A 17,315-nucleotide genomic window follows, 5' to 3' on the forward strand; every position below is an offset into this window, starting at 1 on the left:
TGATTTAAATATATTTAAAAAAATTCCTTATGAATTATAGCGCAAACAGAAAAAAATTCATCAGAACATAACTTAATAATTTGGGATGTAGCAAATTTTTCAAAACAAAAATTCAACACCCCCCAAAATCTTGTTGCACAGTGGTATTACTTGTTTGTGGTCGGATTTGGAGGGTGATTAGGAAAACGTCTTCTTTCGATAAGGTGGTACGTATACACAAGCAACGAAACCATTTCTGTTTTGCGGCAAAAGTTTCCTTGAGGCGGTCACTCTTGACCACCAAGATCATGTAGTAAAAAAAACATACGACTTCTTTCTGTGGACCACATGAAAGATAAGGCTTAAACCATACAAAACAAATAAAAACATCAAAAATATACCTTAGATAGATTTTTAATATATGCAAATCATTCCACATACCTTCTTTAGGAATACGAACATCTACGGGACTCCTAAAGATAGACGGGCCTCATATAAATTTTTTACAGATTTTCTACAAAAATATAAGATTTTAAATATATACATATTGTACAATTTTTATATCAGGATATCGATTTAAAAGAAATTGACGAACTTAAATTTACACTAACTTTCTTACTCGATTTGACTGAATTAACTATGACTTAAAGGAATATGCGAAATTTCTGGCATAGTTCCGTTGAGAGTGGTATAAATATCTGAAACTATTTAATGCAAACGTGGAACGTGAAATCAGACCAATGAGTCAGGTCAAATCTGTGTGTCTATCTTGTTTCCATCTGCATGTGGCATAAAAATACTCAATGAGATAATATGATGACTATAAATATACGTATCTAATTTGCTATGACGTGTACTGAAATATATTTTTATTTCCTCCAGCATAAGGTGGAGTGTATATTACATTTTTTTCATTTTGCAACGCCTCGAAGTATTTGACGGAGACCTCTTAAAGTATCTGTGTATATTCTTGATCAAAATAATTGTTGATAAGCCGGTCGGTCTGTCGAAATTACGATATAGTTCGTAATGCAATATTTAAAATAATTTATAGAAATAGTTAAATGTTAAGTTAATTTTTTACACTATCGTTCCGAATTATAAAAAAACTCTGCTATGCTTTTCCGATCACTATCCTACTCGCAATATTTAAAATAGCCCCAATATAATATAAAGTATTAATAATAATTTTGGATTGGATTAAAAACAATGTTTCTTTACCAAATCGGACTTGCCGTTATATCAGGCCTAACATTCGAATGTATTGGAACGTGTTGACCCACTCTCCATATCCTCATGCTAGGCTCAAGCATAGCACGTCTTATAAAATATTCCTCAACTTATTACAATCATCAACAAGGGTTAAAATTAACCAAAATATTTATTTTAATTCAATGTGACAGCAGGTTTCGAATAACCCTGGGAGACTATCACCGCATACGAAAGCAATATCAATTATTATTGACATGCCTCTGTACACGCGTGGGAAACATTTCTAGACCAAGTGGAATGCATTTATGTCTAAAGGAATTTGTCTGTCCCAGAATATCCTTTTTTCCACAAGAAAACAACAACAAAATCTTAAATCTACCGGGCATGTTTTAGCATTCACTTCAACGGCAGAAGTGTATCGAACACACGCCGAGGTGTTCTGTAACACACTTTACACCCATTTGAGGTGTATTCCTTACACTTACATTTTCATAGTGAGAGTCGGGTATATTCATGTTTTTCCATATAAAATAACCGGGCATGTTCTGGCATTCACTTCAACGGCAGAAGTGTATCGAACACACGCCGAGGTGTTCTGTAACACACTTTACACCCATTTGAGGTGTATTCTTTACACTTACATTTCCATAGTGAGAGTCGGGTGTATACCTGTTTTTTCATATAAAAGAACATCTTTTTTGGAATAAAAAACGCACATGATGATAGATTGATATGTTATTATTGCGTATAATTTGATTAAAATCACAAAATAAACATGAAACACCATTAAAAACAAATTTTAAATAGATACTTGAATTTTCTTCAACTGAATTTCTTGCTTGACACAAACAGCTGATTTGATGTAAGGCCGAAAAAGATAGGGTTACCAAATGTTCCCCCTAAATCAATCAACAATTTAATGATATTACAGAGGTTTCATACATATATTTTATGTTGCGAATAATAAAATATTAAAAAATAATAATAAAATTGTCGTTAGAATTAACGAAATTACTAAAAAATTACAGAAGCAATGCTAAAAACGAATACAGTTTATATTGTATGGCAACAATATTTCTGCAAAGTACCATGTCGACGTTTATTTTTGTCGCAGTTCAAAATTTCAATTCACGTGAGAAGCAGAACAGGAGGTAGCTTCTGAGGTGAAGTGTATGTGTAATGTGAAAAGAACACACCGTGAGTTCCAGAACATACCCGAACATCTTTTTTGAAATAAAAAAGGAACATGATGATAGATTGATAGGTTTTTATTGCGTATAAATTTTTTAAAATCACAAAATAAACATGAAACGCCTTTAAAAACAAATTTTAAATATATACTAAGGTTTGTCTTGAATTTTCTTCAACTGAATTTCTTGCTTGACACAAACAGCTGATTTGAAGTAAGGCCGAAGAAGATAGGGTTACCAAATGTTCCCTTTAAATCAATCAAAACATTAATGATATTACAGAGTTTTTATTACATATATTTTATGTTGCGAATAATAAAATATTAAAAAATAATAATAAAATTATCGTTAGAATTAACGAAATTACTAAAAAATACAGAAACAATGTTAAAAACGAATACAGTTTATATTGTATGGCAACACTACTTCTGCAAAGTACCATGTCGACGTTTATTTTTGTCGCAGTTCGAAAATTTCAATTCACGTGAGATGCAGAACAGGAGGTAACTTCTGAGGTGAAGTGTATGTGTGAAGTGAAAAGAACACACCGTGAGTTCCAGAACATACCCGTACAATTCCATACAACAGATGCCATTTTGTTATTACCCATTAGAAATTAAAAAAAATTCTCAAGCATTCCCACGCTCAGAAAGAAAACTGAAAATACTTTGGACGGACAATTTACACAGTCTATTGTTAATGAGTGCTGGTATTTTCACAAATACCTGCTGCCTGTTTGATTTTCTTGACAGAGAGTATAAAAGCCGGGGACTCTCAGAAATCCAACATCATACTCTTTTGAGCATTCAAACATTACACATCCTTTCACAAAACATTCAAAATGTGCGTAGAAATAAAACAAACTCAACAATACAATAAAATGGATATCACCGTCACTTCCAACAAGAAATCTTACAGCGTGAAGAAGCTGTTGAAACAAATCTTCAAACAACACAAAACCACAAAATTTGCTGCTGACTCTATGGAATCTCTTGAATCATTGGAAAATAGCCACAATGCCAGTCTAGAATCGGATTGTGCTTCCATGGAATCCTTTGAAAATGGCATCAATGAACAAATCTCAGCCAAATTATGCAGTGAAGAGGAAGAATACGACTACACCACCGCCACCTCAGTACCAGTTCACTTCATTCGCACCGAACAAGGTACCTTCTTTTGGACTATCAACAGTGCTTTTGATCGTTGGGCCCAAGCCTAATTTATCTACATTAAGAATTTATCAATCCACGTCTTCCATTGGAACATTTTGTTAAATATTATAAATATTTTACAAAAAATTAACTTTAAAAAGCTTTACGAAAAATGTGATTATTTTTTTTATTATTTTTAAGAAAAAAAAATTAATATAAATGTTATAAACAAAAAAATCATGGTATTTTATTTATGCAAATGCTACAGGATTTATTGATCCTTTTCTTTCCAAAACAGGACAACAAAAATTTAATTTAATCTAAGTTCGTCGTGAGAAATGTCTTGGCAAATCTTCAGCCCTTTAAAACCATACATATGTCGTTGCACGGAAGCAACGTATTTTCTGGTGTTTACTAATGACATTTTTGGGTAGGCAATAAGGAAGACACAAACCGTTTTAACCATAAGAGGATATATTTATATTTCATTAACAGAAAATCGTGAAAATAATAAAAAATATTTTAAATGAATTAAAAACATCAATATGTATTTGCATTTATAAATTGTCTGGACGTTTACGTCATAAGAACAATTTTTTTTAATTTTTATTCAATGCATGAACTTGGGTTAGGATATTTGTACAGTGGTGAGAGTCTTTGCTAACACGCCACAATAAAATAAATATATCAGTTGTAGAAAGCAAAATACAACTCTGAGGTGGTGTTTTATTTCCATTATTTTTCAACTTTATTGAATACGGTATTTAAAGCGGAATACGGTATTAAAAGGAATTGAATGTCTAAATATTAGACATTTAAAATGATAAATATTAAATAAAAACTATGCTATTGTATTATAAAACAAAGGACTATTAGTGTCATAATGGTAGATTTTCAAACAATATTGGCTACAGTGCTATTGAATAATACATTTGGAAGGATATTTGTTTTATGGCAATAAAACTATATAAATGAAAATAATAACATTTTTATAAATAACTAGCGAACCCGGCAAACGTTGTCTTGCTTAGCAATATTGTTGCTGTATAATTTTCGGTATGTGGATTGTAAAGATTTTTGGATTACGTTGGTATTTATCAGATCACATATAAAGTATAATTGCAGTACTAAATATGTACAATTTGGTGTTAATGAGCGAACCATGTTGCTATTTTTGTCTTCTAAAGTTTCGGTGGATATAAGTTTATGAATTATTGAATTTGTGAAAACATAAATTTAAATTCAAATATTCGGACATAATTCAATTTTCCGAATATATTTATAAGACTTCCATATAAAGGTAGCGCAATATTGATAATGTTCAATTTTGGTTCACTTTTTAGGCCATCCACCATTTTTTTCTCACCTTTTAAACCTCACCTTTGGACCTTTTAAAACGAACATTTCATTTTTAATATAAGAAAAATATATAAGTCATGTTTAGATTAGCGATACTCAAGCAGCAACTCATTTTTATATATGTGAGAGAAAATATAAGGGGAAAGCACTGAAAAAAAATTGTTGTAAAATTTTCTGGCAATTCATTTTGTGTATAGCCCTTTATTCTACAATTTTATATATATTTTTATGTAACATTTATCACATGTAATACTGCATATCTTGACATTATATTCCTTTTTCACATTGAATATCATGGCATAATAACCGAAGGTAGTCTCATTTGAGAATTTTATGTTGGAAACCCTTTTTAATATATATTTTCTAACGCTGAACGTTGCTCTCAATATTTAATTATGGTTTTTACCTCTTATATTTACAAGTTTTAGAGGCAGGGAACTTCAAATATTTATAAACCAGTGAGCGGTATATAGTCGGACGGGACCGACCATACGATACCCTACACAACTACCACGGAACTCAATCTTTCTGTGGATGTTTATTTCGAGCCTGGGCAATATTTCGTGATATTTGCACTCTTTTGACCGATTAGAGATAAACAGCACCTCTTCCGGCATATTTTTTAAAAATATTAAAAACGTATGCTTTCTATAAACAAATATCTAAATGTATATTGTTATTAAGATGTAACTATAGAAGTTGCAACTTATATTTATAGATTATAGAGGCTGTTGTGCGTACATTTCGAAATAAAACACCACTACAGAGTTGGATTTTGCTTTCTACAACTAGTTTTACCTATTTTATTGAACCATTGTACAAATACCATAACGCTGCGTTCACAATCCACAGGGTAGTCAAAGACAACTGAGTAAATGCATCGTTCAAAAAATTGTGCCGTAGGCTTTCAGACAATTCATGCATGAAAATATTACATTTCCGTCCCCCTATTAATGGAATCCCACTCATTCTCGATTTCAATTTTTCAAGATTTTCAATGGGCTGGTAAATCAATGGCGGACCTTTGAAAAAATATTTTTGGAAAATCGCCGATTTTTGACCAAAAACCAAGTTAAAAATAAGGAAGATCTTCACCGATTGGCTTTATACTAGTTCATTTTTACACGTTTCTCTGTGAGTGTATAGCTATCGTACACTCACAGAGAAACGTGTAAAAATTTGGAATCGATTGGGTTAGTTTTTGAGTTATCGTGCCCGCCATTCAGAAAAGAGAAAAACGTGTTTAAATTTTGAGAAGCCTTTTAGCCTTCACTTGATGCTGACACAATAAATCGGCTATATGTTCAAGAGTTCTTGAGATTTTCACTTGAAATTTTGTAGGGACATTCTTGAATTAGTGTAGATTCGAATTAAATCAAAAAAAATTTTGGCCCAGAGAATGGGGAGGGGGGTCCCATTAATTTATTGTCCTCTTTTGCAAGTACAAAAACGACCAATAAATAAAATACAATATATTTTTGCTTATAACGTTTTATATTTTCATTTTATGTTAAATAGTTTTCTTTCTTAAAAATAATAAAAAATTAATCACATTTTATTAAAGCTTTTTAAAGATTGATTTTTGTAAAATATTTATAATATTTAACAAAATATTCCAATGGAAGACATGGATTGATATATTCTTGATGTATACAAATTAGCCTTGGGCCCAACGATCTTGCATGCAGGACAATTGCTCAAAAGCACTGTTGGTAGTCCAAAAGAAGGTACCTTGTTCGGTGCGAATGTAGTGAACTGGTACTGAGGTGGTGGAGGTGTAATCGAATTCTTCTTCACTGCATAATTTGGCGCAGAGTTTTTCATTGATGTCATTTTCAAAGGATTCCATGGGTGCACAATCCGATTCTAGACTGGAATTGCGGCTATTTTCAAGAGATTCCATTGAGTCAGCAGCAACTTTTGTGGATTTTTGTTGTTTGAAGATTTGTTTCAACAGCTTCTTCGCGCTGTAAGATTTCTTGTTGGAGGTGACGGTGATATCCATTTTGTTGTATTGTTGAGTTTGGGCAATTTCTACGCACATTTTGAATGATTTGTTGAAAGATGAGTTATGTTTGAATGCTCAATAGAGTATGATGTTGGTTTGCTGAGAGTGATCGGCTTTTATACTCTCTGCCAAGAAAATCGAACAGGCAGCAGGTATTTGTAAAAATACCAGCACTCATTGTCTGTTCAGTTTTCCTTCGAGCGTGGGAATGCTGGAGGAAAATTTAAACATTTTTAATAGATAATAACAAAGGGCATCTGTTGTATGGAATTGTAGATTTAAGATTTTGTTGTTTTCTTGTGGAAAAAAGGATATTCTGGGACAGACGAATTCCTTTAGAAATAAATAGATTTCACTTGGTCTAGAAGTGTTTCCCACGCGTGTACAAAGGCATGTTAATAATTATTGAAATTATTTTTGTATGCGGTGATGGTTTGGTTTGTTTTAACCGTTGATGATGATTGTAACAGTTCGAGCATCTTTATATGAGACGTGCTAGGCATGAGCCTAGTACGAGGATATGGAAAGTGGGTTAACATGTTCCAATGCATTTAAATGTCGTGCTAGACTTGATATAGCAACAGTACGATAAGAAAAGGAATTATAAGAAAAATGGCTATCTATGTGTGTAAAGAACAACACATATATTTTAATTCAACACGATGTTGGGGCTTTTTTAAATATTGCGAGCTATACCGTGATAGGACACATGTAGTAGAGTTTTTTTTTTGTAACGAAATCAGATAGATCTAAATTTGCCCAATATTTTACATGAATTGCAGGTCATTTTTGGGATTTTTAGACATATCTCCCATATAAGGGTATCTCCAATTTTAGTTATTGTGGATAGGTATTGTGATGCAAAAAATTGGTCCATATTCAAATAAGCACATCACCTGTTTTAGGGTTGTGCGATACAACATTTTTTCCCTCAATGAAAATTGAACCGCCATTAAAAATTGCTGAAATTTGAATTTGGTGTACATTGATAGAATTGTTGATATAGTTATACTTTTTAGTATGTTCCCTATATTTTAATTTTAAGTAACTATCGGTATACCTATGGTGGAGGGTATCCAAAGTTCGGCCAGGCCAAACTTAACGCCTTTTTCACTTGTTGACATTACCAGCGGCACAGCTTTCACATATTATTTATTACCGCTATTATATAGATTTTGACTAGAAAATTTTATTTTTTAGATATATATTTATATTATACGCAATATTTTAATATTTAGTGAGATATGCGGTGGCGAAACTCAGATTCGTACCAGATCGTTGACCGATATTGATAATTAATATATAATAAAGTCAGTTCGACTGAAGTTCTGTCTGAAATCCCCAAAATACCGAATTTTATGACTACGTGCCATGCTGAGTAAATTTTTGCTTATAACTTTGGTTTGGATTGGTCGATGATTACCAAAATTTCAGTGAATTTAAATTAAGGATCGTAGTATCTAAAAACTTTAAGAAATTTAAAGTCTGAAAAGTGAGTTTTTCAGTAGAAGCTTTCAAAGTATGGAAGTTTCTTTAATAGTACGTGCCATGCTAAGTACATTTTTGCTTATAACTTTGGTTTGGATTGACCGATGATTACCAAAATTTCAGTGAATTTAAATTAAGGACCGTAGTATCTAAAAACGTAAAGAACTTTAAAACATGCTAAGTCGACTTAGCATACTATGGTTCGGATGCGTCGAAGTGGAGTTGGCACCCATTGAAAAACTTTAATACCAAATTACAGCCATATCAGTTAAAAACCCCTGCCCAAAATATACAAAATCGGGGGATAGCGTTATATGACTGCTATATCAAAATTAGGGCCTATGTATGCACATAAAGTTTTAAAGTTCTATCTTAAAAATCGATTATACAAACACGTGATATGTTTTGAATCAAAACAATGATTCAGACTGTCAAATTATTTATAGTTGCCGAAATTGCCAGAAGTAATTAGGATGCTTGCTTACACGGCATCAATAACATTTTTAAAAGTATTGTCCAATAAATTTTAAGGTAACACGAGTTTGAAGAATTTTGAAGAAACTCTCAATCGCGTAAATTTAGCTTTAGAATTGTATTTTGAATCAATATATGCATGTAAATGTCACATTTATTATCTAATTATGATTAAATTTGACACGAATTATTCTTTCGATTTCACGATTTCCTGTGGAGTTTGCATGAAATTGTTTCTGATTTTTGTGACACCCTCCACAACGCTATGCTGGAAATATCTGTATTTAAGAGTCTCATATGAGAACAAGTTAGTTATGTGAAGAACTACTAAATTGTCCCGCATATGCAATAGGTCAAAATTGACCACCTTTTTTACACTAAGACATGCTTTAGTTTTGCAATGTGTAACTGCACCATTTCGGTGGTTTACTTCCAGCTCTCGATGTACCAGGCATCAACGTACACAGGAAAATTCCACCATGGCCGCCCCCTGCGTACGTCCCTGGTACCAGGTAATATAAATTAACAAGTCTTATTGGAAAGCTTTTTCTAAATAAGAATGAAATTATGTAGCAAGCCTAAAGAAATCCTTTCAACAGTTGGCATAATGTCAATGGAACCATAGTCTATTGTCATCAAGCTCGTGCCTAACATCAGCTTAACACGTACTTGTTTTGCACCATTAATTATACAGCGCAAGCTAGTATAAACATCAGATACACGGGCCAAGCAAACATAATATTTAATTGAACTGAAATAAGTGACGCGAACTCAGCACGCACAAATTTAGAACACGACAACAATATCTTCTTATGTCCCTGTTGGCGTGGGAATCATTTCTAAACCAAGTGTAGATCAATTGTTTGTATAGGAATTTGTTGAGCTCACAAAATAAGGTATTTTCTCACGGACATTCATATCCTTTCTTTCAAACAAAACAACAACAAAATCTTAATTCTAAAATTACATAGAACAGATGCCTTTGTTATCCGTGACTATAAATGTTTAGTTTTTCTTCGAGCATTCCCACGCCTAGGAGGAAAAATCGTTGGACAGACACACGCTCAACTCAACCCAGCACTGACTATTGTCTACGAGAGCTGGTAGTTTTTCAAACACCTGCTTCTTCTTACTTTGTACGATTTTGGCACCGAGTATAAAAGCCGGAGACTCTCAAGGATTCAACATCATACTCTTTTGAGCATTCAAACACTACACATCCTTCCACAAAACATTCAAAATGTGCGTAGAAATGAAACAAACTCAACAATACAACAAAATGGATATCACCGTCACCTCCAACAAGAAATCTTACAGCGTGAAGAAGCTGTTGAAACAAATCTTCAAACAACAAAAATCCACAAAAATTGCTGCTGACTCGATGGAATCTCTTGAATCATTGGAAAATAGCCGTAATGCCAGTCTAGAATCTGATTGTGCATCCATGGAATCTTTCGAAAATGACATCAATGAAAAACTATCAGCCAAATTATGCTGTGAAGAGGAAGAACTCGAATACCCTCCAACCAGCTCAGTACCAGTTCACTTCATTCGCACCGAACAAGGCACCTTCTTCTGGACAACCAATAATGCATTTGAACAATTATCCTGCCAGCAAGATCGTTGGGCCCAAGCCTAAGAATTGACTAAGAACAAGAATTCACCAATCAATGTCTTCCATCAGCAACCCATTTAAAAGCTTTAAAACAAACTGTGATATTTTAAATTTAAAACTAAGAAAAAAACACTACATTTTTTATAAAAAACTAATAATATACAAATTTTATAAAGAAAAAAAATTAGTTTTTTTTATTTACTGGGAATTTTGGGGTTACGTCAATTATATTTATCAGGAATTTTAAAGGATTACTAACCAATACACACTACTTCACAATGGGCCAACAATCCATTTTTTATACCCTCCATCATAGTATGGATGGTATATTAATTTTGTCATTGCGTTTCTAACTCATCGAAATATTCATTTCCGACCCTATAAAGTATAAATTCTTGATCAGGGTAAAATTCTAAGACGATCTAGCCATGTCCGCCTGCCCGTCTGTTGTAAGCACGCTATCTTCTGAAGGAATTGAGATAGGGTGCTGAAATTTTGCTTTTTCGTATTTTGTCTGCAGTCAGGTCAAGTTCGAAGATGGGATACATCGGTCCACGTTTAGGCATAGTCCCCATATAAGGGTACCGCCCAATTTTCGGTTTTATGGGGTTCTTGAGCGCGTTTTCAACCGATTTCGCTGAAATTTGGTAAATTAGGTTCTTATTGGGTACTCAATTTCTCCACAAAAAATAATAAATATATGTCCATTTTTTCTGGTACCCCCATATAACGGTAACTTCTAATTTTCACTATTTTGCGGGGTTTGATCGTATTTTTCCACCGATTTGGCTGTAATTTAGTATTTTGAGTTCTTAATAGGTACCAAATCTCTTCACAAAAAATTATGAATATAGGTCAATTTTTTCGGATAGCCCCCATATAAGGGTACCCCCAATTTTCGGTATTTTAGGGTTCTTGAGGTTAAAGAAAAAGGAATATAATATCAGGATATCAAGTATTAAATATGACAAATATTACATAAGAACTGTGTGCTGTAAGTTTATAAAACAAAATGTATTTTTCGGTAAAACTGCAGCCAATTTTTTTGAAATTATGATGACTCTTTATGTTTTATAATCCAAAAGCATGCCATGCTCGATAATGTTGAAAAATTATAGAAATATAACATCACCACAGAGTTGTATTTTGCTTTCTGCATTTAATTTTATTGTGCCGTGTTAGCAAAGACACTCACCACTGTACATAATGCTAACGCCGTGTTCATAATCCATAGGACAGTCGTCGACAATTGAGTTCATGCTTTGTATAAAAATTAAAAATTCTTCTTATGACGTAGGAGTCCAGACAAAATATATAAATGAAAACATTAATATTTTTAATTAATTGAAAATATTACTGTCCCCTTTTTAAATTTAAAATATTAGTTTTTTTATTATTTTCAAGGTTTTCTATTAATGAAATATAAATGTATTGGTTAAAACGGTTTGGGTCTTTGTTTTTGCTACCTACATAATACGTTGCTTCCGCATAACGATATATGATTTTAAAAGGCGGACGATTTGCCAATACATTTTTCTCACTACGAACTTGGATTAAATTAAATGATTATTGTACTGTTTTAGAAGTACAAATAGGATCAATAAATCTTATAGCATTTCAATAATTAAAATTCCAATTTTTTTTGTTTATAACGTTTTTTATTTTCATTTTATGGGTAATTGTTTTCTTTTTATTTTAAATAATAAAAATGAATCACCTTTTCTTAAAGCTTTTTAAAAGTAATTTTTTGTAAAATATTTATAATATTTAACAAAATGATCCAATGGATGACGTGGATTGGTAAATTCTTGATGTAGATAAATTAGGCTTGGGCCCAACGATCTTGCATGCAGGACAATTGCTCAAAAGCACTGTTGGTAGTCCAAAAGAAGGTACCTTGCTCGGTGCGAATGAAGTGAACTGGTACTGAGGTGGCGGTGGTGTAGTCGAATTCTTCTTCCTCCTCACTGCATAATTTGGCTGACAGTTGTTCATTGATGTCATTTTCAAAGGATTCCATGGATGCACAATCCGATTCTAAACTGGCATTGCGGCTATTTTCCAATGTTTCAAGAGATTCCATAGAGACAGCAGCAACTTTTGTGGATTTGTGTTGTTTGAAGATTTGTTTTAACAGCTTCTTCACGCTGTAAGATTTCTTGTTGGAGTTGACGGTGATATCCATTTTGTTGTATTGTTGAGTTTGTGTAATTTCTACGCACATTTTTAATGTTTTGTGGAAGGATGTGTAGTGTTTGAATGCTCAAAGGAGAATAATGTTGGATTTCTGAGAGTCTCCGGCTTTTATACTCTCTGCCAAGAAAATCAAACAAACAGTCAGCAGGTATTTGTAAAAATAGCAGCACTCATTGACAATAGACTGTGTAAAATTGTCTGTTCAGTTTTCTTTTTGAGCGTGGGAATGATTGAGAAATTTTTTAAATTTCTAATGGATAACAACAAAAAGGTATCTGTTTTGTGGAATTGTAGATTAAAGATTTTGTTGTTGTTTGTAGAAAGAGGATATTCTGGGACTGACAAATTCCTTTAGAAACAATTGCATTTCACTTGGTCTAGAAATGTTTCCCACGCGTGTACAGAGGCATGCCAATAATTATTGCTATTGTTTTGAATGCGGTGCGATGATAGTCTCCCAGGGTTATGGGAAACCTGCTGTCACACGTAAATAAATATTTTGGTTTGTTTTAACCGTTGGTGATGGTTGTAATAAGTTGAATATTTTTATATGTGGATATGGAAAGTGCGTCAACACGTTCCAATGCATTTAAATACCGTGCTAGACCTGATATAGCGGCAAACCAAATGCTATATAGCCTAGTCCCATTATACAAGGAACTATAAGAAAAATGCGTATCTATGTGTGCGAAGAACATCAAATATGTTTTAATTCAACAAATTAAAATCAACGACAAGAATAGAACAATCACACCCACCTCCAAGAGATAGACATTCAATATTTCTTAAAATAGTGGGGTTTTATGGGCCAAGAGAAAACTAAATACCACACTATATGTACTCAGGTAAAATACCGACAATTGGGGTACAGTTATATTGGTGCTATGTGCTGCAAGCTTTATCGTGATCGGAGCAGAGTTTTTCAATGAAATCAAATCCTTGACCAAGAAAAATTGGTGGAGAATATGTCAAAACACATTAACAGTGTAAAGAAGAATTGTGGATAAAATACCAAAAAATCACTTAATATTTTGATTTTTTCTTGTATGTGCAAAAGTGTTCGAATTGAGTTGTTTCATTTTAATTATACCCGCCCCGAGCTTTTTGTAATGTCGGCATCTTATTTTCAAATAAAGGAGGGTGCGGAAAGGGCAACCACAAAGTCCAAAATTACTTCTGTCACACCTTCCCAGGTGGAATATCACAAATATGTGATGATGAGGACTCAGGACTTTATATCGAGCATGAATGATGTTTCAAAACGTTAAGAACATGTTACGGACAAACAAACTTAAGATATATTGGAAGAACAAAATTGTAAAGTTAAAGTGGCCATTGAGATAATTTTATTGTGCGAAAGAGAAGACATCGCCTTTTGGGGAAGTAAAGTCTACTGAATACTGTCGTTAGACGTTAACTTAGAAAATGTTTGGAGAGAACACCCAAAAATGCAACATACCCAGAATACAGAACGAGTTAATAGAAGAATACATCCAAAAGTCTATTGTTATAGAAGTGAAAGGTGCTATATTCATTCGGTTTTAGCGGATGAAATTATACATATATAGTTTCATCCGCTTTTCGACAATTTATCTAAAAAGTTCACTATGTGGATAATGAAATATTCCAAAAGGGTCAAGAATTATAATTTTTTTATGTAAAGATTTTTTAAATTTTATAATTGGTACGAATCACGACCACCTAATCCACTCGATGCGATTGAAGTATGTGACGAAAATCTATTCCTAAAAAATAAAAATATTATATACGCAATACATTAAGAGCAATGAAGTTATATATATTTTTGTGACCTTAATAAATATACATTTTAATACAGTTTCGCCATTCTACATATTTTCTAATAAACATATACCAATTTAACATGCGTACAAATGATCTATATTAAAATAAAACATTGTGTTTTTAACTTAATCATCTACTCATATTATATTTAAGGGACCAAATATCCGAAACTTGACATGGTTGAATTTAATTCGTAGATGCAATTTCGCAACAATATTCGACAACAATACAACATATCAAATAACGACATTTGTAAGCCACAATTTTTTTAATATACTTCAAAATATTTTGATAAAAATTTAAGAAACAGTGTTAAATTCCCCGATAGCAAAATCCAATCGCCATAACTGTTAATCCAACCTCATTTTCGAAAAACGCACCAAAAAGTCATACATTGAGGCTTCTCTACAGTAAATCTTGGGTTTTCCGAGTCTCATATGCAGGACAAGTTAGTTAGAACTGACTTGTCCCGCATATGCAGCAGGTCAAAATATTACATCAATTTTTGAATTTTAATGGGTACGACAAGTTCCTACACGAAGACTCAAAAATACTTTAGTTTTGCGATCTTTAACTGCAACATTGTAAGTTGTTTACTGGCAGCTCTCGAAATACCGAATAGTATTTTATACTCATCTTTTTGGAAAATCTTTTCTAAAGATAAATGAAATTATATAGCAACAACAACATATTGGCATAACATTAATGAAACTGTTTTGAAATCACCTACATATTCTGAACCATAGTCTATTGTCATCAGCAAGCTCGTGCCTGTCTTGAGCTTGTTTTTCATCATTACCAATACAGCGCAAGTTAGTATAAACATCAGATACACGGTTCAAGCAAACATAATATTTAATTGAACCCAAATAACAGACACGAACTCAGCACGCACAAATTTAGAACACGACAACAATATCTTATTATGTCCCTGTTGTCGTGGGAAACATTTCAAAACCAAGTGTAGGTCAATTGTTTGTATAGGAATTTGTTTGAGCTCACGAAATAAGGTATTTTCTCACGAACATTCATATCCTTTCTTTCAAACAAAATAACAACAAAATCCTAATTCTAAAATTACATACAGCAGATGCCTTTGTTATCAGCCAGTGTGAACGTTTAGATTTTCCAGGAGTATTCCCACGCTAAGGAAAAACTCTTAGGACAGACACACGCTCGACTCAACCCAGCACTGACTATTGAGAGCTGGTCTTTTTTCAAAGACCTGCTTCTTCTTACTATGTACGATTTTGGCAGAGAGTATAAAAGGCGGAGACTCTCAAGGATTAAACATCATACTCTTTTGAGCATTCGAACACTACACATCCTTCCACAAAACATTCAAAATGTGCGTAGAAATTACCCAAACTCAACAATACAACAAAATGGATATCACCGTCTCCTCCAACAAGAAATCTTACAGCGTGAAGAAGCTGTTGAAACAAATCTTCAAACAACACAAATCCACAAAAGTTGCTGCTGACTCTATGGAATCTCTTGAATCATTGGAAAATAGCCGTAATGCCAGTCTAGAATCGGATTGTGCATCCATGGAATCTTTTGAAAATGACATCAATGAACAACTGTCATCCCAATTATGCAGTGAGGAGGATGAAGAATTCGACTACACTACCGCCACCTCAGTACCAGTTCACTTCATTCGTACCGAACAAGGCACCTTCTTTTGGACTACCAATAGTGTATTTGAACAATTATCCTGTCAGCAAGATCGTTGGGCCCAAGCCTAAGAATTGACTTAGAACAAGAATTCACCAATCAATGTCTTCCATCAGCAATCCATTTAAAAGCTTTAAAACAAACTGTGATATTTTATATTTTAAACTAAGAAAAACTATTTTTATATTAAAAAATAATAATATACAATTTTTATAAAGAAAAATTATTATATTTATTTACCGGGAATTTTGGGGTTGTGCCAATTATCTTTATCAAGAATTTTACAGGAATCAAATTCGATTTATTTGCTACTTTGAATTACTAATCAATACATACTGCTGCTAAATAGGCCAGTAATTTAAATGAAATGCATGTGAGATCTCTTATGGAAATCAAAATCAAATTGTACTTCACAAATTGTTGAGAATTTTCATAGAAAAGATATCCGGGCCCGGTACACAGCCATCTGATGCTCACCCATATATCTTGCCAAATTACAGATAAATTCACTTGGAACATTTAATCTATTCATTGAGCAGCAGCATCAGGTAGCCTATAAAGATATCGGGCAAATTTGGAAATGGATAGTAGGCCTAGCCACCGTAGTCGCTGCAGCTCGATACGTCTGGCAATGCCGATCTCCGATAATAAATGGTACAACTCATGGTTCATTCGACGGCGATATCCACCGTCAACGCAAATCGGCACATAGATCTTTCGGAGAAATTTTCTCTCAAACACAAGTACTGCCTCATCTGCTTGCGCAAGTACCCATGCTTCAGATCCATGTAACAGCTCTGGCGGGAGATGGACTTGTTTCTAAACTGCTTACTGAGACCACTTACTGTTCACATTTGCCTCACGTATGACTATTTCCAGCAGGATGTTAAAAAGATCACACGACAAACTGCCACCTTGTCGCTGCAGCTCGATACGTCTGCCAATACCGATCTCCGATATCCACCGTCAACGCAAATCGGCCCATAGATATTTCGGAGAAATTTTATCTCAACCACAAGAACTTCAGATCCATATAACAGCACGGGTAGTATCAGCGTCATGTAGAGTGTGAGTTTGCTCTGGCGGGAGATGGACTTGTTTCTAAACTGCTTACTGAAACCATTTACTGTTCACATTTGTCTCACGTATAACCTTTTCCAGCA

At 33.4% G+C, this 17,315-nt stretch overlaps 4 protein-coding genes across 4 annotated transcripts in view; 2 read left to right on the forward strand and 2 right to left on the reverse strand.

The window, feature by feature from the left end:
• The first annotated feature begins 3,222 nt into the window (after positions 1 to 3,222).
• On the forward strand, positions 3,223 to 3,600 carry LOC133324685 (enhancer of split m4 protein-like). The gene has a single exon (XM_061533526.1). It carries the CDS (start codon positions 3,223 to 3,225, stop codon positions 3,598 to 3,600), a length of 378 nt encoding a protein of 125 aa, XP_061389510.1.
• Positions 3,601 to 6,548: 2,948 nt separating this feature from the next.
• On the reverse strand, positions 6,549 to 6,935 carry LOC133324686 (enhancer of split m4 protein-like). The gene has a single exon (XM_061533527.1). The coding sequence runs from the start codon at positions 6,933 to 6,935 to the stop codon at positions 6,549 to 6,551; it is 387 nt and encodes a 128-aa protein (XP_061389511.1).
• A 3,166-nt stretch (positions 6,936 to 10,101) lies between these two features.
• Positions 10,102 to 10,500, forward strand: LOC133324687 (enhancer of split m4 protein-like). The gene has a single exon (XM_061533528.1). It carries the CDS (start codon positions 10,102 to 10,104, stop codon positions 10,498 to 10,500), a length of 399 nt encoding a protein of 132 aa, XP_061389512.1.
• A 1,798-nt stretch (positions 10,501 to 12,298) lies between these two features.
• LOC133324697 (enhancer of split m4 protein-like) overlaps positions 12,299 to 17,315 on the reverse strand; it is a 38,503-nt gene continuing 33,486 nt past the window's right edge. Inside the window, exon 2 of the mRNA XM_061533539.1 lies at positions 12,299 to 12,407. Coding sequence (XP_061389523.1) covers positions 12,299 to 12,407 — 109 coding nt within the window. The remainder of the gene's footprint in view (positions 12,408 to 17,315) is intronic.

The sequence above is a fragment of the Musca vetustissima genome, unplaced genomic scaffold, assembly GCF_032173495.1.
Source record: "Musca vetustissima isolate MV318-11 ecotype Yass unplaced genomic scaffold, APGP_CSIRO_Mvet_v1 utg36638, whole genome shotgun sequence".
NCBI lineage: Eukaryota > Metazoa > Arthropoda > Insecta > Diptera > Muscidae > Musca > Musca vetustissima.